The following is a 23815-nucleotide window of genomic DNA, read 5'->3' as shown; positions in this document are numbered from 1 at the left end:
CGCTCTCAAAACAGTCTGGACTCACATTCCCAGAAGTCCCTTCGTGTGTCTCTTAAAGGTATATAAAACAAATACTTACAAAAGCACACAAATGCTACATGGAAACAAATGAATGAATTAAATGAATTATGTCGTATTATAATCAATTTAGCCTTTTTAAAAGGTATAACAAATGTATTAATTTTTAAATTATAATTTATAGGGCGCCACACCGTCCCCCACTAAAATAAAGAAAATGTTGCCAAAACATTTTACATTTAGTACTCTATAACTTTAGCTTCTAACAATCAACATTCTAGTCAATCAAATAACTTTCCCTTATCAAAAATACCTACACGTCTGGCAACTACAAATGCATGAATACTGAATAAACTTCTGTTCCTCGGGTAGAAGAGTCGCAGTCTCTGGTTTAACAACAGGGTTGCTTCCATTGGGCTTGAAGACAAGAGCATTTAGGTCGAGATAAGTAGTTTGGATTGACATGGCAACCACATAACAGCCTCTTCACAAATGGTCGCAAACAAAAATCTGCGTTACAATGAATCCGTAATAATTGAACAGTGAAGTAGTGAGGGAAAACTTCAATTCCAAATCATACCACAAAAACAACAACAACAAAAACACATATACCACCAACATTATAACACCAAAGTTACAAGTAGAGACAAAAAAAAACCCGCATTGTTTCTTATTTACTCACTTTTTCCACATACAGTAGGCCTGCAGTAATTTGCATTAATGATTTCAAAGACTTTTGGCACTTACAGACATTTTCTTTCTGATTTAAGATAGGGTACCGCGCAACTTTGCATTCAGTTGATTAAAAAAAAAAACTCCTGTTATATTTTTGTTTACTTTTTTCTGAATATTTTCCCTGTTTTTATTTTATTTATTTTTTTATTGTTTACAATTGAATTTAATTGAAAATCAGAATTTAAATTTGAATCGAATGTTATTCCAACCCCCGCCACCCCCCCCCCCCCATTTTTCCCCCAGAGAAACCGGAGATTTAGTATTTTTTCCAAGTGACGTCATATGCTTCACTAAATTACGAATAGATCTTGAACGTCTCACAAAACACCTCCGACGTCACCATGTACCACGGAATTGTGGGAAATGTAGTTATTAGTATGTCAACAAAGAAGACCGATTTCCGGTTGAAGGCACTATGGCATAACGGCGGTCACAACCAGAAGAGCAGAACAGTCGAGTCGGCCACCCGTCACATGCTTTTGCACGCATAACACAGTTGGCTGTTTGCTGTAAACACCTACCGGGTTCTTCCAGTTGTATCAAGCATCTAATCGTTAGGGGGAAAAGGTGAGCATTTTTGAGCGTGTAGTCTTTTTTTTTTTTTAACACACTCGTTTTCATTTAATTTTTTTTTAACATTGATAACACTCAGAGAACTGAAACATTTGGTGAAGAGTAATTTATTGAAAGTAAAAAATACGTTAATATATACGTCATTACATTAATGAGCACTTTTATTAATTTGCATTTACTTGCAGTAGCATCTTCGAGTGTGTGTATGTCACTTGACTACAGTGTGGGTGCGTTACATTTTTGTTTGATGTTTAAGCTCATCGCGTTTCCTTCACAGAAGGAATTAATATACATTTTCCAAGTCAATCATATCTTAATTGTATTTTGGGGTAAATGCAATTTAGGATTCATTTATCACACAATGTTCAGTGAAGTGTTTGTAGCAGCAAAGCCAGCTGTAATCTATCCATTAAGACAAACAATGGTGCATTCATGACATATGATCCATGTTTCGACAGTATGAATCCAAACGAAGAACAAGATCAAGGTGAAGATTCGGAGGCGGTGACGGAACTGGTTTGTCAGGAGGCTGACCTCAGAGATGGCCAGTATGTCACATGACACCGCTTCTGGCAGAAAGCTACTCGGTGTGTCAGAAAAGTTCCGGGACTGTTGTCACAAAATTTAAAATCCAAATTAAGGGCTCTCCCCTTCAGTGTTGGCTAGACAACTAACCAGCATATATATAAACACATCCTGCATCATTTGCCATTTGCTTCGTTCAGTACGTGAGAAGAGGTGAGAGTTGTCAGGACAACTCAAGGCTGTTTCATCTTGACAACCCACCTGGTTACAATGCCTTGAGCATCTCGCTCTTCCTGGCCAAGAAGAACATTGCTGTGCTGGAGCAACCTCCCTTGTACCTACTCATCCGACCCCCCCCCATCTTTTCTCTTTCACCAAGCTCAAGAGGTTTTGAAGGACATGAACAGGCATTTTGTACCTTGTACTTTGTATTTGAAATGTATCGTTTGTGACACCAGTCCTGGAACTTTTCTGACACACCACGTACATTCTCATAGGAGGATTAAGATTGCGGGCTATATATATATATGAGACCTCCCCCCTTTTGTTTGTAATCAAGGATGAAAGTAGTCTCTGTGGCAGACCAGAATGTGTTGCTTGTCCGCACGGAGGGTCGGTACAATGCAATCGGAAGTCAGTGTTCTCATTATAATGCTCCTCTGGTTAAAGGTATTTTTTTTTATCAATCCAAATTGACACCATTCAGCTGCAAAGATGTGTCATTTTACCATGAGCAAATGCATGTTGTTTGACTTTCCAGGAGCACTGGTGGGTTACAGAGTGAGATGTCCATTCCATGGTGCTTGTTTCAATATTAAAACTGGAGATATTGAGGAGTATCCTGGCCTGGACTCTCTTCCGTGCCACAAGGTAAAATTCATCTCAAATTTAAACATGCCTATTTTTTTTTTCAACTAAAGCGTCATTTGGTATGTATGGACAATGGTCCTGTCTATCTGTATGTACAACACAGGTGACCGTTCGAGATGGAAAGGTATATGTTGCAATCAGGAAAAAGGCAAGTGAAGGCAGATTGAGTAGATTGAAGCAATGCTGCATTGAACTAATGTTAAAAAAAAGTTCTTTCCGACTCACCTCAGACTCTTAAACAGACCAGACGTGTGAAGGAGATGTGCAGTGTTTTACCAAACATCACACATACCATCCTGCTCGTAGGAGGGGGTAAGAACAGGTTCATGTTTCTGTCTGTGAATGGATCTACTTTGCAGGATTCGCTCAATACTGATATGTTGTGAGTTCAGGCCCTGCGGCCTTGGTGTGTGCTGAGACTCTCCGTCAGAACTGCTACCAGGGCCGAATCGTCATGGTAACCAAAGACTCTTTGCCTCCTTATGACAAGCCCAAGCTTAGTAAGGTAAAACTTTGCCCCTCCTTGCGCTTTCATTACATACGTCTTATACAGTGGAACCTCAAAGGTTGAACACAATTTATTCCAAGATGCTGGTTGACCCTGATTTGTTGAGATTTAGAATACTTGTTCCCATAGGACATCGTGGAAATTGGAAATACAATTATCCTGAGGTCAAACTTGATTTCTTCTGATCTCATCTTGTGATGTCCTGCCTTACGTTCATTTTGAGGTTTCAAAGTTTTGTGTGGCATTAAAAGAGTATTTCCCCCACAATTTAAGGTCAAATTCCAATAATACCAAACTAAAAGCATTCGACTGGAGAGGTTCCACTGTATTTCCATTCGTATCATTAGCTAGTAGATTTCCAAGAAAAAAAAGCAACGGAAAATGTTAATCTTGTTTCAGGCTTTGAACGAGGACAGTGGCAACATTGTCCTCCGCTCCAGTGAATTTTTTCAACAATATGGGATAGAAGTACGGACCGAGCAAGAGGTGACAAAGAAAGAATGTGCTAAATTTGAACATTGTTCTATGAATGCTTACATTCTCTGGTCTAAATTCAGGCGGTGAATGTAAACACGCGAGGTAAAGCGGTGACGATGAAGGACGGCTCGTTGCTGCGTTATGACCAGCTTCTTATCTCAACAGGCTGCAGGCAAGACTTGTTATCTCATTCACTACACCTTTTTTTCTTTTCAGACTGTGAAAACGTGTGAAAAATGTTAACATCCACAGAGCGAGGCCACTCAGTTGTCCCGGTAGTGACCTGAAAGGAGTGAAGTTACTGCAGAGGTACGAAGACGGCAAAGACATTCATGCTTCCTGCCTGGGCCGCAAGGCTGTTGTCGTTGGAACCTCCTTCATAGGTTGTCAATTTTTTTTATTTTTAGTTTCAACAAAATGCGCACACATTTTGAGTGCCGTGTACCCTGAACTGTTAATTAGTCGATTGCAGGTCACTCACATATAGGCAAACATTCAACAGTCAATTAATCTAACCTGCATGTTTTTGGAATGGGAGGAAGCCAGATTACCCAGAGCAAATCCACACAAGCGCACCTTATTCTCATGTTTTTTTTGTTTGTTCTTTTTATTTATTTATTTATTTTTACCTTATATCCTAGGTATGGAGGTGGCATCCTATCTAGCCAACAAAGCTTCCAGTGTGGCCATTGTTGGAACCACCAAATACCCATACGAGCGCTCTCTAGGCTCCCAGATTGGTCACATGACCATGCAAGTAAGAAACGATTGTGAAAGAACAGTGATTGCAATGACGTTTGTTCTACAACACCATCTTTTTCAGATGCTGGAGGAACATAATGTAAAGTTCTACATGAATGACAGTGTCACTGAGATCAGAGGAGAGAATGGATTGGTAATTGTATTTTTTTACAACTACCTCAAACCTGGATAAATTGCTGTAGGTAAAATTGTGTTTTTGCAGGTGAAAGAGGTCATGCTGAAGAGTGGTACAATTCTGGAAGCTGATGTGGTGATTGCAGGAATAGGTAATTAATCAGGTTGTATTCCACCCAATGTAATGTTTATGCTGCAGCATTGGTAATTACCATATTTTTGGGATTTAAGTCGCTCCAGTATAAACCACACCAGTCAAAAAATGCCTTATGAAGAAGAAAAACAAACATAAGTTGCACTGGACTACTCACATTTTTCGAGAAGGTGCCATTGAACTATTGGATATTGTCGCACGCATTCCATTTCAGAAGGTGGCGGTAATGCACCAAAATAATTTGCTAGCTTCCAAAATAAAGTAGAAGAAATGGAATACAAAGAAGAAAAAGAAGCAAGAATAGAAGAGCAAATAGTCATGTCAACTAATGTGTGACGTATGTCATTAGTTTGCTGCTAGCTAGCTCGCTAGTTTAGCATGTAGCATCCGCCACAACAAGGATTTACTATTTATAGCAGCAAAAGGCGAAATAAACAACCCAATTCTGTATTTGGCTTCAATGCAACACGGGGTTACAATTAAGGTAACCTTTAAAAAAAAAAAACGTCTGTAGTTAATAGCGGAAGTTTCAAATCTAACAAAAACTCGTTTGCTGCCTTAACACATTGAAATTCTGGATATTATGCATTTATAGCTCAACATGCACAATTTATGATATAGATGTGTTATGATCTAATATCTTTGGCTTATATCTGTGTATTTTTCAGGTGTGATCCCCAATTCTGACTTCCTAGCAGATAGTGAAGTTGAAATAGATTCCAGAAAAGCAGTAGTTGTAGACAAGGTAACGTTAACGTCACTGTTGTGTTATTGACTGAGTGCCTGTTGCATATTGTGACGAGTGTATGTGACGGCTTTCTTCAGTTCATGAGGACCAACATAGCGGATGTTTTCAGTGCGGGAGACATCACTTCCTTCCCTTTGACCATTCGAGGTGATCAACGGGTCAGTGTGGGTCACTGGCAGATGTCACAAGCTCAAGGTAGAACTAGGTTCATCCTGGTGAGCTTGCAATCATCATCAAGCTCCTTTAAAATTAAAAATTCCCCTCAGGAAGAGTTGCTGCCCTCAATATGCTAAATATACCGACCAAAATGGAGTCCGTTCCTTTCTTCTGGACAGTGTTGCTTGGAAAGAGTATCAGATACACAGGTAATGTGTTTTTTTCTCCAGATCAGTCAAGCTCTTAATGCCATTTTAATTTTTATTTCTGCAGGTTATGGGGAAGGCTATACTGAAATCATATTTAAAGGCAAAGTGGAGGAAAGAAAGTTCCTGGCGTTTTATATTAAGTAAGTAGATGCGAAATATGAACTATCAAGAAACACTTCTTTGTCTAACTATTTTCTGTTTCTCTTGTTTCTCCACAGAGATGATGCGGTGGTGGCGGCGGCCAGCCTCATGTTTGATCCCGCTGTGGCCCGGCTGGCGGAACTGATGGCAACAGGCCAGCGCTTTACAAAAGTGCAGACTCAGTAAGTGTGATTATTCACTTATACAAAAGAAGCTACATACTGTATGTGCAAAGTGGATGAGTCGTTTGTTCACTCATTTGTTTAGTTTTAGGAAGATGAAGCAGCAACATAAAGTAGAACCTCTTAATTCAAGCGCCAAAAATCACAAAAATGTTTGGGATAAAATACCTCTAAAGTCAAAAAGCACTACACGAGCATATAGACTAATTGTTCGGGGTTTGATTTTTTTAAGCCGTTTTGTAGCTTCTTTTTTTTGTCTCACCTATTCCAAATGAAAATCTAACATGATGCCACACAAGATGTCAGCATACCGCTTGAGACCTTGGTTCAGCTTCCTCCGCTTTTTCTTTGAACAGCTATAGTTATATTTGTAAGTTCTTACATGTACTGTATGTCGTATGACTTTTCTCTATCCAGAGCTGAAGACCTGAGTTGGCTCCAGATGTAAGGTGTCCGAATTGCATCTCACTGACAAAGGACACAGCCGCCTTCTGTATTGATCCCATCCCCTCGCTGCCTTGGGCTTTCTGAAAGACGGTCAATTTCTGGCCTGTTCCTACTTAACGCTTCTTATTGTTACCATGACACCAACATCAGAATGTATCGACATGTTGTCCATGCTTGTCATCAATCTTATTGACTGAACGATATACACTGCCAGTTAATATATATCAAATAAGCCACTAAACGCTTTCTGAAGATGCATCAGTTACAGCGTACTGTATTATTTAAAAGATCAGGTGCAACAAAAAAAAGCCAGAAACATTATTCAGACATAATGACTGTTCATAGTAGCTTAGAATGAAGATGGCTTCATGTCTTTTGTGTTACTGATTTACAGTGACAGTCTAGTCTAGTATTTTATGATGTAAAAAGCTCAACATAAACAGGTATATAGCCTTTTGAAAAGATGTAAACACTGACAACTTGAAAATAAAATGTCATCAATAATCAGGTGGTAACCCAATACCATTCTGCAGTATAAAAATGGATGAGGACTGTTTAGTCTGTATTTCTTTTTGCTCCAATGTCCATGATTGTTTTATCATCATTATATGTGTGCATTGTTTACATCGTATATAAGTTCTCTTAAAACATTTCATTATAATAATATCATGTCTTATGGGGTCTTTAAAATTTGCACTTGTAATGACATTTTATGGTTTAATTATGGTGGTGAATTAAAAACCAAAACATAAATAATGTTTATGTGATCTCTTGAATTATGAGCTGAGTTGTGATGTGAGTCCAATATGTACCTGAACAAATTCCAACGTCAAGTCATTGGGTCAAAAGAAGAACGAAAATAATATATATTATAAATAATAAATATATACTGTATTGAAAATAGCACGGTGGCTGACTGGTTAGCACGTCCGCCTCCCAGTGCAGAGGACGTGAGATCAAGTCTGGGCTTCGGCCTTCCTGGGTGGAGTTTGCATGTTCTCCCCGTGCTTGCGTGGGTTTTCACCGGGTACTCCGGTTTCCTCCCACATTCCAAAGATATGCATGGCAGGTTAATCGAACACTCCAAATTGTCCATAGGTGTGATTGTGAGTATGGTTGTTCGTCTCTGTGTGCCCTGCGATTGGCTGGCAACCAGTTCAGGGTGTACCCCGCCTACTGCCCGAAGCCAGCTGGAATAGGCTCCAGCACCCCCGCGACCCTTGTGAGGAAAAGCGGTCAAGAAAATGGATGGATGGATGGATGTATTGAAGATATATGCTGTTGGATATACTCCAACACTGTAGATGGCACTAGATAGCCGGAAATTCTCATCCGGGTATCAGTGAGTAGCGCTTGCGCATTTTTTTCAGCGTAGTCTCATTACGTTTCAGTACTAAACGTCATTCATCTGACGTATTTTCCGCCGGGAATTTAACTAGTCAGCGTACGTCGTATGACTATCGTTGCTTCTCATGTGTGATGCAGTTTTCGGAAGACCTAACTGCATCGAAAGAAACATGTTTTAGTGAACAAGAGCGTGCATAAAAAAAGGTTCTTCCAGGTCAGCAAATCGTCGTGGGAGCGAAGGGAGCACGGTGAGCGACGCTGCGTTGATTGTGTTTGTAACTTACTTGCCTTGGCTGCTGTGCTAATTGGTTAGCGTTTAGCTTGTGCGCCGCCATTACCACGTTTGGCCTTTAGCGCCATTGTTGCGCTTAGTAGAAAAAGTCGAAACGAGGACTTTTATTCCACCCCATAATAAAATAATTACACATAGTGCTATCTTACTTTACTTTCACTTTAAACATTCATACAATCTGATTTTTTTTTCAAGTTTACGCTGTGGCCGTTCCACAATGGGCTAGCTTAACTAGCTAAATAGTTCTCATGTTAGCCTAACATCGGCTCTTGTGCCATCTATCATACAGGAAAAACAACATCATTTTAACCACAGTAAAACGTGTTTTCTCAACGTTAGAATATATAACCTACTTGAGAATAATACTCAACTGGTAAGAGATTTGATTTTCGCAGCATGAATTACAATAGTTAGGGGTTCGACTGCGAGAAACCAGTATGTGCCCGTTATTGACGTTGCGTGTTTACTGGTCTTATTTGTAGTTGTGAGGCACCATGGCCGTTGCCTTCCCCTTTCGCGGGGTCCCAGCAGGTATCCCACCTCCGGGTGTCCCCCTTCCACCACAAGTCCCAGACTACATGACCGAAGAGAAACTCCAAGAGAAAGGTTTGCTGCCTATCCGCACATTTATTTACGTATGCTCAAGATGAGACATTGTGGGATTATGTCGCAATGTGTAAAATGTCTTTAAACCACACAGCGAGGAAATGGCAGCAGTTGCAGGCAAAGCGCTACTCGGAGAAGAGAAAGTTTGGGTTTGTGGATGCTCAGAAGGAAGACATGCCTCCTGAACATGTCCGGAAGATCATCAGGGACCATGGTGACATGACCAATAGGAAGTTTCGGCATGACAAGAGGGTCTACTTAGGGTAAGAATTGAAATACACAACATTAATTGCGTAATACATTCTTATTAGTCACTTTACTTGCTATCATCTTAAAATCCAGTAGAATAGAATACCTGTGCATGCATGTTTCAAATCAAATATGAGTCCAATGGTCTAAAATTTTCAACAGTTTCTACCTAAATTTAATACAGTTTTTGTTTTTCTTCTATCCCCTCCTTCAAACAGTGCCCTCAAGTACATGCCACATGCTGTGCTGAAACTGCTGGAAAACATGCCGATGCCTTGGGAACAGATTAGAGATGTACCTGTACTCTACCACATCACTGGAGCCATTTCATTTGTGAATGAAATACCATGGGTTATCGAGCCAGTCTACATCGCCCAATGGGGGTAAGGAGGAGTATCCCCATCTATTTTAATTAAACTGCTGCTGTCAGTTAAATTGAAGACGCTGGCATTGCATGTTAAATATTTCTTTCTGCCTCTGCTACCGACCGTATGTTTGAGATTTAGAATATTTAGTAATCCTGGCTTTCTCTCAGCACGATGTGGATCATGATGCGTCGAGAGAAGCGTGACAGACGACATTTCAAGAGGATGCGCTTCCCACCCTTTGATGATGAGGAGCCGCCGCTAGATTACGCAGACAACATCCTTGATGTCGAACCTCTGGAGGCCATTCAAATGGAGCTGGACACAGAGGAGGATGGTCCTGTTGTGGAATGGTTGTATGAGCACCAGCCCCTCAAAGACACCACAAAGTAAAAGGCCTTTTGAAATGTGTTTTAAAAAGTTATTTCATTATTTACACAAATTCCCTCTAACACTGCTTTTCGTTTATTTTTTCAGGTTTGTGAATGGCACCACTTACCGTCGATGGCAGTTCTCACTCCCCATGATGTCCACGCTGTACCGCTTGGCCAACCAGCTGCTAACAGACTTGGTGGATTACAACTACTTTTATCTGTTTGATCTTAAGGCCTTCTTCACTTCCAAGGCTTTAAACATGGCCATACCTGGAGGACCAAAATTTGAGCCTCTTGTTCGAGACATTAACCTCCAGTAAGAACTGTCAGGCGTCACCAAAACGCACACATTATTCAGCAACTTTATTTTCAGTTGTTAAACACATATCTTGTGTTGTACTGTTTCAAGTTTAATGTATTTTTTTCTTCAATAGGGATGAAGACTGGAATGAGTTCAATGACATTAACAAGATAATCATTAGGCAGCCTATCAGGACGGAGTACAAAATTGCTTTCCCTTACCTGTACAACAATTTGCCGCACCATGTCCACCTCACCTGGTAGGTTTTTCCTCTACAGTGGCATTTGGTTTGATTTTTACCATCACAAACTTTCAAGTGATTTGTTGTTGGGGCATATTTCACCATTGTTTTTTTTTTGTATTAAAAGTAGCGAAATTGTCTTTCACTGGTTGTAAATAACAACAAAAAACTTCCACTGATTGCCTTGTGTGCAGGTACCACACACCAAATGTGGTGTTCATCAAGACGGAGGACCCAGATCTTCCTGCATTTTATTTTGATCCGCTGATCAACCCCATTTCACACAGGCATTCAGTCAAGGTAAGTGTGCTTCTAAGATAATCCCAATGTTTTATGCACGTATGTGAATTATTTTGATTCAAAATTTTGAGCAAAGTTGTCAGCATCTGCGCGCCTGTGCGTAAGAGCTGGAGGAATAATAAAGTGAATGATGGCTTTCATTTATCACTGGCCGCAGTTGCAGTTAGCCTGCCATCATTCATATATTGCACACAATATCTAATTTATGAGATTTTGTGACCGTTCCAATTTTTTCTTACATTGCATTTTCATTGCTACCTTGTGCTTTCTTTCAGAGTCAAGAGCCTCTTCCTGATGATGACGAGGAGTTTGAGCTTCCTGAGTTTGTGGAGCCCTTCCTCAAGGAGACTCCTCTCTACACTGACAACACAGCCAATGGCATTGCTCTGCTGTGGGCGCCAAGACCTTTCAACTTGCGTTCAGGTCGCACCAGGAGAGCCATAGATATCCCTCTCATCAAGAACTGGTGAGTGAAAGAAAAAACATTGACAAATTTACAATCTTAAGTAGAATTAGGCTCCTTGAGCTTTATTTATATATTATTTTTAATAGGATTGTCATTTGTTTTACAGGTATCGTGAGCACTGCCCTGCAGGACAACCAGTAAAAGTGCGTGTGTCATACCAGAAACTGCTGAAGTACTACGTGCTCAATGCTCTCAAACACAGACCGCCCAAGGCCCAGAAAAAGAGGTGTGCCTCACTGGATATTTCAAATGTCTCATGTTCTAATTGAAGCATATTTACTCGTCAGATCGGATTGCGTATTAAAATTTGTCTTGCTCCTTTGTGTAGGTATCTCTTCCGCTCCTTCAAGGCCACCAAGTTCTTTCAGTCCACCAAGCTCGACTGGGTGGAGGTGGGCCTGCAGGTCTGCCGACAGGGTTACAACATGCTCAATCTGCTTATCCACCGAAAGAACCTCAACTACCTGCATTTGGACTACAACTTCAACTTAAAGCCTGTCAAGACACTGACCACAAAGGTGCAGACTAAAAGCCAGAACATTTCCTTTTTGAATAATTCCAACGTAAAGCTGTAAATGGTACATTTGAAGCGTTGTTTCGGAACCCCACTTGTCTGTTTTCCTCCACCTGACACTATTTTTGTCCCCCAGGAACGTAAAAAGTCCAGATTTGGCAATGCTTTCCATCTCTGTAGAGAGGTGTTGCGACTCAGCAAGCTGGTGGTGGACAGTCATGTGCAGTACAGACTGGGAAATGTGGATGCTTTCCAGGTCATATTAGCTATTTATACCCCAAAACTTAATCCTTCTGAGTTTTATACTTTAGGCAGTTTTGTAGAACTAAATGTAGAACTGTCTTTGTACTTTAGCTGTCTGATGGTCTGCAGTACATCTTTGCTCATGTGGGACAGCTGACTGGCATGTACCGCTACAAGTACAAGCTGATGAGACAAATCCGAATGTGCAAAGATCTGAAACATCTCATTTACTACCGCTTCAATACAGTAAGTATAATCTTTTGTTGTTTGTTTTTGTCGCAAACCTCTGAAAGCCTTCAGTGCCTTTTGAGTCATGTTTTTTATTTGTTAACTCAGGGTCCTGTTGGCAAAGGACCAGGTTGTGGCTTCTGGGCACCTGGTTGGAGGGTGTGGCTTTTTTTCATGAGGGGAATAACGCCACTGTTGGAGAGGTGGCTTGGAAATCTGCTGGCCAGGCAATTTGAAGGTGGGTCACATTCTTATGATGTTCATGATTTTCTTGTATTTAGCCTCACTTAACAAATTAAAGATGCTACAAGACCCAGTGATTTACCTTACCAAGCAGGTCATACAGGATCAGTTGATCTGTTAATGATACTCTCATCATGATCACGTAATGCAAAGTTAAAACAGCAGAGTTCTGAACACTTGAAATGTCATTTTGCGTGAACCGTTTTGGTAAAATTTCCATGCAGGGCGTCACTCCAAGGGTGTGGCCAAGACTGTTACCAAACAGCGTGTGGAGTCGCACTTTGACCTGGAGTTGCGTGCTGCTGTGATGCACGACATTTTGGACATGATGCCTGAGGGTATTAAACAGAACAAAGCCAGAACCATCTTGCAGCACCTCAGTGAGTCTTGGAGATGCTGGAAGGCCAACATCCCGTGGAAGGTGGGTAGCATGCAAGCTTTTGTAAAAGGACATCACGATATAGTTTTTATGTGATATTCTATTGGGGTGGCATGGCTCAGTGGTAGAGTGGTCGCCTCCCATCCATGAGGTTGTGGGTTGGATCCTCACCCCTGGTGACCATGTCGAAGTGTCCTTGAGCAAGACACTGAACCCCCATTTGCTCCCAGTGGACTTGGCAGCGCCTGGCATGGTAGCAGCCGGCCACAGTGAATATGAGGCTACAATTGTAAAGAGCTTTGGGCACCATATGGTGTAGTTTAAAGCGTGATATAAAAAGCAGTCCATTTACCATAATGTGGAATAAGGACTACTTTTGTTAACACTATAAAAGTCAAGAGTTTAAATTCTGCAGGTACCTGGCTTGCCAACACCCATTGAGAACATGATCCTGCGCTACGTGAAGGCCAAAGCTGACTGGTGGACCAACACAGCCCACTACAATCGTGAGCGAATCCGCCGTGGGGCCACTGTAGACAAGACAGTCTGCAAAAAGAACCTGGGAAGACTGACGCGTTTGTACCTGAAGGCTGAGCAGGAGAGACAGCACAACTACTTGAAGGTATTATTAAAAACAATGTGAAAACTTCTTACTGAGACGCACTTGCATTGGTCTGCTTGCACATGCCTAAGAACTGGGGGGGGGCTATTACATTTAATGGTGGCTTTTGTTTCTTGGCTGCAGCTGCAGTTGACCTGTCACCTTTAAGACGTTGCTTTATAGTACTCATTACTCAATAATCAATTTCATTTCTGGTTTAAGGTAGTCTCAAATGTTACTATTGTATCTTGTTCTTTCACATTTTTAAGTAATTATGATTTGCTTTCAGGATGGTCCCTACATCACAGCTGAGGAAGCTGTAGCCATTTACACCACAACTGTGCACTGGCTGGAAAGTCGACGTTTCTCACCCATCCCCTTCCCTCCATTGTCATACAAACATGATACCAAGCTGTTAATCCTGGCTCTGGAAAGGCTTAAAGAGGCTTACAGGTAAGCATTCATTGAACATTTGATATTAATTGCCATGTAAAAAAAAATGCCTTCATTGATGTCCTGTTTTGTATGTCTGTGTGTTCTAGTGTGAAATCTCGCTTGAACCAGTCTCAGAGGGAAGAGCTCGGGCTGATCGAGCAGGCTTATGACAACCCTCACGAGGCTCTGTCCAGGATCAAGCGTCATCTGCTCACACAGCGAGCCTTCAAAGAGGTCAGCAAAGAACATTTATTTATTTTTATTCAAGCAATGTTCACATTGCATGGATGCCTCCATACGTGACAATGACAAAGATATGTTTTTTTCCCCTCTGATGCCATTAGCCATTGAATCTAAAGCCACTTCATCACAATCAGCCCTGTTTTTTCCCCCCCTGTATAGGTGGGTATTGAGTTCATGGACTTGTACAGCCACCTGGTGCCAGTGTATGACGTGGAGCCACTAGAGAAGATCACAGATGCCTACCTTGATCAATATCTATGGTATGAAGCAGACAAGAGGCGACTCTTCCCACCCTGGATCAAACCGGCTGATACTGAACCACCTCCGCTGCTCGTCTACAAGTGGTGCCAAGGTCAGACCTGTCATATAAGCAATTTATAGAAGAATCTTTACACAACATACTGAATCTTTTAGAACATAAGCTCTAAACTATACAACTCTATCTGGACTAAATTATCTTGTTCTTTGCAGGCATTAACAACTTGCAGGATGTTTGGGAAACTGCAGAAGGAGAGTGCAATGTGATGCTTGAGTCACGTTATGAAAAGATGTATGAGAAGATCGACTTGACGTTGCTTAATAGGCTGCTCCGTCTCATTGTTGACCACAACATTGCTGATTACATGACAGCCAAGAACAATGTTGTCATCAACTACAAGGTAAACGGTGATTTACTCAAAATGTTCAGTTTCTGCATTACTAAATGTAAACCTGATTGTTTTATGTGCGTGCAACTCTTTTTTTAGGACATGAACCACACAAACTCTTACGGCATCATCCGGGGCCTCCAGTTTGCCTCGTTCATTGTACAGTACTACGGCCTGGTAATGGATCTGCTGGTGCTGGGCTTGCACCGTGCCAGCGAGATGGCAGGCCCACCTCAAATGCCCAACGATTTCCTCAGTTTCCAAGATACGGCAACAGAAAGTGCCCACCCGATCAGGCTGTACTGCCGCTACATTGACCGCATTCACATCTTCTTCAGGTTAGATTGACTCGGCCCTTCCTGTGTGTATGTTTTGAAATGGAACTCTGGCAGAGTACGTGTCTGATGGACAAAAGTACATTCTTTGAATTGATGTCATTGTCTGTCATATCTGCTTTGTCTAATGGAATGTTTTTGTTAATTGAAATACCAAATGATAATGATTTTATGCCTTCATCAGGTTTTCTGCTGATGAGGCGAGGGACCTCATCCAGAGGTACCTGACAGAGCACCCCGACCCAAACAATGAAAACATTGTGGGCTACAACAACAAAAAGTGCTGGCCACGTGATGCCCGAATGAGACTGATGAAGCATGATGTGAATCTGTAGGTCTTAATCCGCCTTTTTACACCAGTTTTTACAGGTTAGAGAAGTCTGTGACAAATGGCATAACTTTGTTGTATGTTTCTCAGTGGACGTGCCGTCTTTTGGGACATCAAGAATCGCCTGCCAAGGTCTGTGACCACAGTCCAGTGGGAGAACAGCTTTGTGTCCGTCTATAGCAAAGACAATCCCAACCTGCTCTTCAACATGTGTGGCTTTGAGTGCCGCATCTTGCCCAAATGTCGAACAAGCTACGAGGAGTTCACCCACAAAGATGGTGTCTGGAATTTGCAGAATGAGGTGAGAAAATGCCGTCTCTCATTGATTAAGAGTTTAGGTCTCTCACTATCATGTATTTTTCGAACCGATTATTCTATTGATTATTCCATCAAATAACCGGATGATTTTTTGCGTATCCTGTTACCTTGGTTAATTCTTACTATTTTTGCATTCATAGGTTACCAAAGAGAGGACAGCTCAATGTTTCCTGCGTGTGGATGATGAATCAATGCAGCGCTTCCACAACAGAGTGCGCCAGATTCTGATGGCTTCAGGCTCGACCACGTTCACAAAGGTAAAACGGAACTAGGCTATAAACCTGCTGACTTAAACACTGAAACTTGTGGTTGTCAAATGTTGCAATGTCCCCTTATTTCTACCTCCAGATTGTAAACAAATGGAACACAGCTCTTATTGGCCTGATGACCTACTTCCGTGAAGCAGTAGTCAACACACAGGAGCTGCTGGATCTGCTGGTTAAGTGTGAGAACAAGATTCAGACCCGTATCAAGATCGGGCTGAACTCTAAAATGCCTAGCCGTTTCCCGCCCGTTGTTTTCTATACTCCCAAAGAGTTAGGAGGCCTGGGCATGTTGTCCATGGGCCATGTGCTCATTCCACAGTCTGATCTGCGGTAAGTCAGGATCCATATATTTTACTTTACTTTAAACTAATTATTGGTTAAGTTATGTTTAAACCATTCTCTCCCCACCAGTTGGTCCAAGCAGACAGATGTGGGAATCACCCACTTCAGGTCTGGAATGAGTCATGAAGAGGACCAGCTCATTCCAAATTTGTACCGTTACATTCAGCCATGGGAAAGTGAGTTCATTGACTCCCAGAGGGTGTGGGCTGAGTATGCCCTCAAGAGGCAAGAGGCTATTGCACAGAACAGGTATGCTCTTCTGCGGCTTATTGGTTTTAAATCTGTCTCATCAGGTAACATTGGATTTAGTAATGTATCTGCTGTTGAGATTATTATCATTATTATTTTTTTTAATGCATAATTTTATTCCCTCAATGGCGATTCACTTCCCCCTGCTATATATTTTTGGAATGCATGTGAATTCGTTAGCGATCACATGGGAGCCATTTTGGTTGTCTTCACCCAAGCATTTCTAGTTTTCATTAACAATACAGAAAGAGAGCTAGAATTCCAACTGAAACAAATACCCCTTTGTGTCTGTCTGCCAGGCGACTGACGTTGGAGGATTTAGAGGACTCATGGGACAGAGGAATCCCGCGTATCAACACCCTTTTCCAAAAGGACAGACACACACTGGCCTATGATAAGGGTTGGCGAGTCAGGACGGATTTTAAACAATACCAGGTACAACAGAAGGACGTGCGATTGAAATGTTATATTTCAAGTTTAACCCCTTTCCTGTCAGCCTGGACATGTGATTAGGGATGTAACGATATCCAAACATCACAATACAATATGAAGGTCACGATACGATAATTATCAAGATATTGTGGGGAGGTTGGCAATACCAAAAAAGGTCACAATATATTGTAAAAAAATTTTTTTTAAAAAAGAGCTCATGCTAAAGAAAACACACACACACAATATTGTGCTTTTGTACATTACAGCAATTAAAAAATATTATAAAAATATGATATATATATATATTGAGGCACTTACTTGCTACTGCAAGCACACATTGAGTTCTTCCACATACTACGTTCCCCTTCATCTAACCATTAGCGTGGATTTTAAACATAGAAGGGCCAAAACATGCCTTGTGAAAATTAATTGAACTGTACTAAAAAAATAGCCACCGAAGGGTTCTAGAACTGCATGGAAATCAAACCGATAGATATGCTGCTTTTAATATTGTGGCAGTTTTAATATCACAATATTGCCGTTATCGTTACATCTCTACATGTGACAACTCCACATTAGATGGCAAACATCCGTGTGAATCCGTATTTAGATTTGTCTGTGGATTGCAGGTGTTAAAGCAGAATCCATTTTGGTGGACCCACCAGAGGCATGATGGTAAACTGTGGAACCTCAACAACTATCGCACAGACATGATCCAGGCCTTAGGTGGTGTGGAGGGCATCCTGGAACACACGCTCTTTAAAGGCACTTACTTCCCTACCTGGGAGGGTCTCTTCTGGTGAGAAGATATGGGAATGCAGTCATCTTAGTTGACAATGGAATAAATACACATAGCAAAACAATTTTCTTTCTGGCATGTAGGGAGAAGGCCAGTGGATTTGAAGAATCCATGAAGTGGAAGAAGCTGACAAATGCTCAGAGATCTGGTCTCAACCAAATTCCCAACCGTCGCTTCACCCTCTGGTGGTCACCCACAATCAACAGAGCCAATGTAAGTCCAGCTATAGAACTTCTACTTATTATAATTAGTTTTTGTTAAACGTAATATTGGGTGTTCAAAGCGCAATACAAGCTAATAGTTTTTTCCCGCTTCTTGTAGGTCTATGTGGGTTTCCAGGTGCAGCTTGACCTGACTGGAATCTTCATGCATGGAAAGATTCCCACCTTGAAGATCTCACTCATTCAGATCTTCAGAGCTCACTTGTGGCAGAAGATCCACGAGAGCGTTGTCATGGATCTCTGTCAGGTTGGTTTTATTTCACTTCTATCATATAATTCCTGTGGCATAACAGAAAATGAAAGATTATAATCTCATTTTCTTCTTGTACAAATGTGACTGTTTGTGCTTTTAGGTGTTTGACCAGGAGCTAGATGCTCTCGAGATCGAGACTGTGCAAAAGGAGACTATCCACCCCAGGAAATCGTACAAGATGAACTCATCCTGTGCCGACATCCTCCTTTTTGCATCCTACAAGTGGAACGTCTCTCGACCATCTCTGCTTGCGGACTCAAAGTAAGACATTATAATATTAAAATACCTCTAAACTGTTCAAATGTGAATGGTCTGTATGATCATAAAAATAAAGATTGAGTAAATTGCTGCTGCTCTTCTTGCAGGGATGTGATGGACAGCACCACCACACAGAAATACTGGATTGACATTCAGCTGCGTTGGGGCGATTACGACTCGCATGACATTGAGCGGTACGCCAGGGCCAAGTTCTTGGACTACACCACAGACAACATGAGTATCTACCCTTCCCCCACTGGGGTGCTTATTGCCATCGACTTGGCTTACAACCTCCACAGGTTAGCATTGTTTGAACTAAGCATAAAATCACCTTGCATGCTCTTGTGTAAATCTAAACTTCAACATATCAACACGATTGGCCAAATTCTGCATTTCCTGTCTTCGTGCAGCGGCTATGGAAACTGGTTTCCGGGCAGCAAGCCTTTGATTCAGCAGGCTATGGCCAAGATTATGAAGGCCAACCCCGCCCTCTATGTGCTGAGGGAGCGCATCCGCAAGGGTCTCCAGCTCTACTCCTCTGAGCCCACTGAGCCCTATCTGTCCTCACAGAACTACGGGGAGCTCTTCTCTAACCAAATCATTTGGTTTGTGGACGACACAAACGTCTACAGAGTCACCATCCACAAGGTGTGTGCTGACTCATGCTCTACATGATTCACAATATTCACCAAGTAAAGTATCAGTTATTGCTATGGACTCATCTAATGTTCAGATGCTTTTTCATTTTTCACCAGACCTTTGAGGGCAACTTGACCACCAAACCCATCAATGGAGCCATTTTCATCTTCAACCCCAGGACTGGACAGCTCTTCCTCAAGATCATTCACACATCTGTGTGGGCCGGACAGAAACGTCTTGGGCAGGTAAGAACATTGACCGTAAATTGCCCACGCTTAAGTTCAGTGATCACAGTGATGGACTTCTTCTTGGCTATGGAGAGTAATTAGAACAAAGACACCATTAGCTGCTTCTTTGTAAGCAACAATTAGCAAGTGATGAACAAGTCGATGATTTGACATGAAAATAAAAATGTTGGTACCCACTAATAATGCAGCTTCATTTCCTTGTAGCTTGCTAAATGGAAGACCGCTGAAGAAGTTGCTGCCTTGATCCGCTCTCTCCCTGTGGAAGAGCAACCGAAGCAGATCATTGTGACCAGGAAGGGTATGCTGGACCCTCTGGAGGTATGATAGTCAAACCTAGTACTATTTGATTCATGATTAATTATTAGTTCTGAATGTTCATATAACTTGAATGTGTTACATTTCTGATGGCATCCTTCTCTTTCCTCAGGTCCACTTGCTTGACTTCCCCAACATTGTTATCAAGGGCTCTGAGTTGCAGCTGCCCTTCCAGGCCTGTCTGAAGGTAGAGAAGTTTGGAGACCTCATCCTCAAAGCCACCGAGCCCCAGATGGTGCTGTTCAATCTTTACGACGACTGGCTTAAAACCATTTCCTCTTACACAGTGAGTCTTCCTCAGAACCACAAAATGCTATGATTTTAAGATTTGGTATTTTCCCTCATGTTTTTTTTTTTGGGCTAACATTAATTATCTGAAACGTTTAACTGATTACTTGTCTGTGTGTAAGAAGTTTTTATATGCTCCATCTCTAGGCCTTCTCTCGACTCATCCTGATCCTACGAGCACTCCACGTCAACAATGACCGTGCCAAAGTGATTCTCAAACCTGATAAGACCACCATCACTGAGCCTCATCACATTTGGCCCACTCTCACGGATGAGGAATGGATCAAAGTAGAAGTGCAACTCAAAGACCTCATTCTGGCTGACTACGGCAAAAAGAACAAGTAAGTCTTGTGTGGACTGAACCAAGCTTAATTTTGTGTGGACCATGAGGAACAGGACAAAAGAATCGAGCACCCAACACGTCTGCTGCTTTTCCCCCTCCAGTGTGAACGTGGCATCACTCACCCAATCTGAGATCCGTGACATCATCCTGGGCATGGAGATCTCGGCTCCCTCGCAGCAGCGCCAGCAGATCGCTGAGATTGAGAAGCAGACCAAAGAGCAATCGCAGCTCACAGCCACGCAAACGCGCACCGTCAACAAACACGGAGATGAGATCATCACTTCAACCACATCGAACTACGAGACGCAGACGTTCTCCTCCAAGACAGAATGGAGGGTCAGGTATGTGGCAGATTGAGAATCCCCCCCATCTATATAGAGACGTCACTGTCTAAATATATTTTAATAGCAAATGTAAATATAAATGTTATTGTTTCTATATTGTGTTATATATTAACAGCTTGAAAGGGAAGTCAAGTTAAAAAAAAAAATGCAATATGGTAAAGAGACTACCCTAAACATGGTATTCTGATTAATATTGCTTTTGTGGAATATGAATTAGGTAGCAAAATCCACCGCTTTTTGTCTTATCTTGGGGTGGCCATTTTGCTACTTGCTGTCGACTGGAAATGAGTAGCAAAAGGGCCGTCCCCTGAGATGGATCATAACTGGTGGATTTTGATGCTTAATTCATATTCCACAAACGCAGTATTAATGAAAATGACATTTTTTAGAACATATTATTGTAAATAACATTTTTTACTTTCCCTTCAAAGTAATGCAGACATAAAAAAAACAAATATCAGAGCTAGACTATCTCTGGGTTTTACTGTAGTTTCTGTTGAGTAATAAGTTCAACGCTCGTTGTACGTCCTCTGCCAGAGCTATATCTGCTGCCAACCTCCATCTCCGCACCAACCACATCTATGTGTCCTCTGATGACATCAAGGAGACAGGATACACCTACATCCTCCCCAAGAATGTTCTCAAAAAGTTTATCTGCATTTCAGATTTGCGTGCACAGGTATGTCCTAGTGGTTAATAGTTTTACAGAGCCGTCATGATTACAGGTGACTTTGGATCCTGATTGACACCTATGCAGAATCAACCTCAATGGACTGTTTTGTGATCCAGATTGCAGGCTACCTGTACGGCACCAGCCCACCTGACAACCCTCAGGTAAAGGAGATCCGCTGTATCGTCATGGTGCCTCAATGGGGCACCCACCAGACTGTCCACCTGCCCAACCAGCTGCCAGGACACGAATATCTGAAAGTAAGATTAGAAAAACTTCCCTTCCTTCTACGCAAGGACTCTTTTTGTTTTGGGTACAATATAGTCAATGTCTAAAATATTAAAGTATTCAAACTGACATATCTTCCTCTCCAAAAGGAAATGGAACCCCTCGGTTGGATTCACACACAGCCTAATGAGTCGCCACAGCTGTCCCCCCAGGATGTCACAACCCACGCCAAGGTCATGGCTGACAACCCATCTTGGGATGGAGAAAAGACCATCATCATCACGTGCAGGTAAACTTAATCTCTGGGTATTTTGAGGAAGTTAGGATATTTAAAAAACTGTTTATTTTTATGCCTTGAAGCTGTCGAATGTCAGTGAACTACATTTGATTGCATTTGGTATATTTAAAGGGGTAACACAAGTTACCGAGTTTTTGCAGATTTGCAACCCCTCTGGCAGAAAGTGGATTGGAAAGGCCTTATCATCAATAGACCCTATCGCATTTTCGTGACGAGGTCTTACCTTTTTAGCAGGAAGAAAGCAAGCTGTGGGTCCCGTTTCATCCTCTTAGGTTTTTCCCACCTACTCCAATATTAAAGCTGCACCAAAATTGATCCACGTCCTCCTGCGACGCTTGTGCGACTTCAGTTTTGCCCTTTTTGTCACATTAGACAGTGTTATTCTGACCGTGGTCGGGGAACAGAAGAGAGATCCTCCGTGGACAGCTCCCGTTGCATGTTGCCAAACTTTCGGCCCTATGGTCGAACAAAATGAGCCACCGGGAGACAAAGGGTCGCACTGCAGTCTTGGTTTATTATTATTTGGACACACTTTTATATCTGCTGTGGCACACGCTTGTCCCAAACGCTTCCGCCTTCCCAGCGCTTCCGCGGTGCGAGAGAGCGTGCACGTGCCTGCCTGACAAAAGCTTAAGATTCGGTCCCGAACCGCCGATCATTATTTGACTGTACAGGAAAATCGGGGCAGCAGCCATTGTGCCACAGTAGTGCCTCCTGTCCATTATACAATTCTTAAAACATGTGTGGGTGTTGGTTATTTTAACACTCCAATTTGTGTCAATGTTGCGACATGCACCTTTAAGTTAATGAGAGAGCGAAAAATCAATATCTAACCTGGACCTGCAACAGTGGTAATGTGATTGCAACTTCTTTATTCCAAAGGCAACAACTTAATATTGTTTAATTTCCAGCTTCACACCTGGCTCCTGCACACTGACAGCCTACAAGCTGACGCCCAGCGGCTACGAGTGGGGGCGGCAAAACACAGACAAGGGCAACAACCCGAAAGGTTACCTGCCGTCCCACTACGAGAGGGTCCAGATGCTGCTCTCTGATCGCTTCCTGGGCTTCTTTATGGTACCAGGTCAAGTTTCCTGGAACTACAATTTCATGGGTCAGTACCCTTTTTATTGCACTTCTCAGTGGAGGTGTCATTTGCCATCATCCATAATATTTCTTTTCAGCATTTAAAAATAAGATTTTCACCATACTTTTTTTTCCCCCCCGCCTCCTATTCAGGTGTACGTCATGACCCTAACATGAAGTATGACCTGCAGCTGGCCAACCCCAAGGAGTTCTACCACGAAGTCCATCGACCATCGCACTTCCTAAATTTTGCTTCATTACAGGAGGGTGAAATCTACAACGCCGATCGTGAGGATATGTATGGTTGAGCGGAAAGACTCATTTTATGCGACCCTGTTAGAATCACTCTTGTAAAATTTCTCCTGAAATGTGTGTAACTGTTTGGACATTTTATTGTTAAAACTAGACACCTCTTGTTGTTCCTCCTATATTCAGTTTGTTTCCACAGTCCCTTTTAGTTGCAGTCAATGTGCAGTCTGTTTTCTTGAGGGAAGTGCTACTACATCAAATGTGCATTTGTGTCTGGTTATTCGGTTACAGGACTATGATGTTGTAATTTCATGATTTTTTTTTCAAAGGCAGAAGTATTTGTTCCTGCCAATTGAGAAGTAAAATGTTGATTTCCCTGTCACTTAATTCCCTATTGCTATTCTGCGACGTTGGTTGGATTTAAATAAAGATGGCATTTTTTTATTTACATTAAAGTGTGCTTATGTCCTTTATTTTTCAAACACCTTGCAATAGCTTTGAATGGCTTGAATCCATTAACTTGCAAGCATCAACGTTGCCTCTAGAATAGGTCAGTCATTCAGTGGTAAGGTTTCAACCCACTTCAGTTGTATAAGTGCTTGTGACTTGGAAG

At 41.8% G+C, this 23815-nt stretch overlaps 2 protein-coding genes across 4 annotated transcripts; both read left to right on the top strand.

The window, feature by feature from the left end:
• Positions 1-1152: 1152 nt before the first annotated feature.
• aifm4 (apoptosis inducing factor mitochondria associated 4) lies at positions 1153-7164 on the top strand. Of its 3 annotated transcripts, XM_077566847.1 has the most exons (19): positions 1153-1320; positions 1785-1874; positions 2411-2520; positions 2612-2721; positions 2825-2869; positions 2952-3033; positions 3114-3226; positions 3629-3715; positions 3787-3878; positions 3959-4089; positions 4348-4463; positions 4530-4601; positions 4671-4734; positions 5405-5481; positions 5562-5679; positions 5751-5849; positions 5914-5989; positions 6068-6172; positions 6590-7164. In XM_077566847.1, the coding sequence occupies exons 2-19, from the start codon at positions 1786-1788 to the stop codon at positions 6618-6620; spliced, it is 1617 nt and encodes a 538-aa protein (XP_077422973.1). In that variant the 5' UTR covers positions 1153-1320; position 1785; the 3' UTR covers positions 6621-7164. The 3 variants fall into 3 exon arrangements, with proteins under 3 accessions (XP_077422973.1, XP_077422972.1, XP_077422974.1); XM_077566846.1 differs by having other exon boundaries at positions 4348-4601; XM_077566848.1 differs by lacking the exon at positions 2411-2520 and having other exon boundaries at positions 4348-4601.
• An 881-nt stretch (positions 7165-8045) lies between these two features.
• Positions 8046-23657, top strand: prpf8 (pre-mRNA processing factor 8). Its single transcript, XM_077565976.1, has 43 exons — positions 8046-8214; positions 8741-8864; positions 8959-9127; positions 9332-9496; positions 9649-9867; positions 9956-10168; positions 10287-10412; positions 10589-10694; positions 10970-11160; positions 11267-11386; positions 11489-11678; positions 11811-11930; positions 12029-12163; positions 12254-12383; positions 12613-12809; positions 13183-13389; positions 13658-13821; positions 13911-14037; positions 14206-14398; positions 14518-14705; positions 14793-15031; positions 15213-15359; positions 15447-15657; positions 15815-15931; positions 16023-16270; positions 16352-16531; positions 16831-16966; positions 17593-17762; positions 17846-17975; positions 18084-18230; positions 18337-18497; positions 18602-18793; positions 18905-19142; positions 19250-19378; positions 19586-19699; positions 19809-19982; positions 20132-20325; positions 20429-20668; positions 21209-21350; positions 21461-21601; positions 21719-21858; positions 22779-22981; positions 23107-23657. The coding sequence occupies exons 2-43, from the start codon at positions 8753-8755 to the stop codon at positions 23259-23261; spliced, it is 7020 nt and encodes a 2339-aa protein (XP_077422102.1). The 5' UTR covers positions 8046-8214; positions 8741-8752; the 3' UTR covers positions 23262-23657.
• Positions 23658-23815: the final 158 nt, after the last annotated feature.

This window comes from Vanacampus margaritifer, chromosome 5, assembly GCF_051991255.1.
Source record: "Vanacampus margaritifer isolate UIUO_Vmar chromosome 5, RoL_Vmar_1.0, whole genome shotgun sequence".
Lineage (NCBI taxonomy): Eukaryota > Metazoa > Chordata > Actinopteri > Syngnathiformes > Syngnathidae > Vanacampus > Vanacampus margaritifer.
Note: the sequence above shows the minus strand (reverse complement) of the source record. Positions and strands in the feature narration are given on the sequence as shown.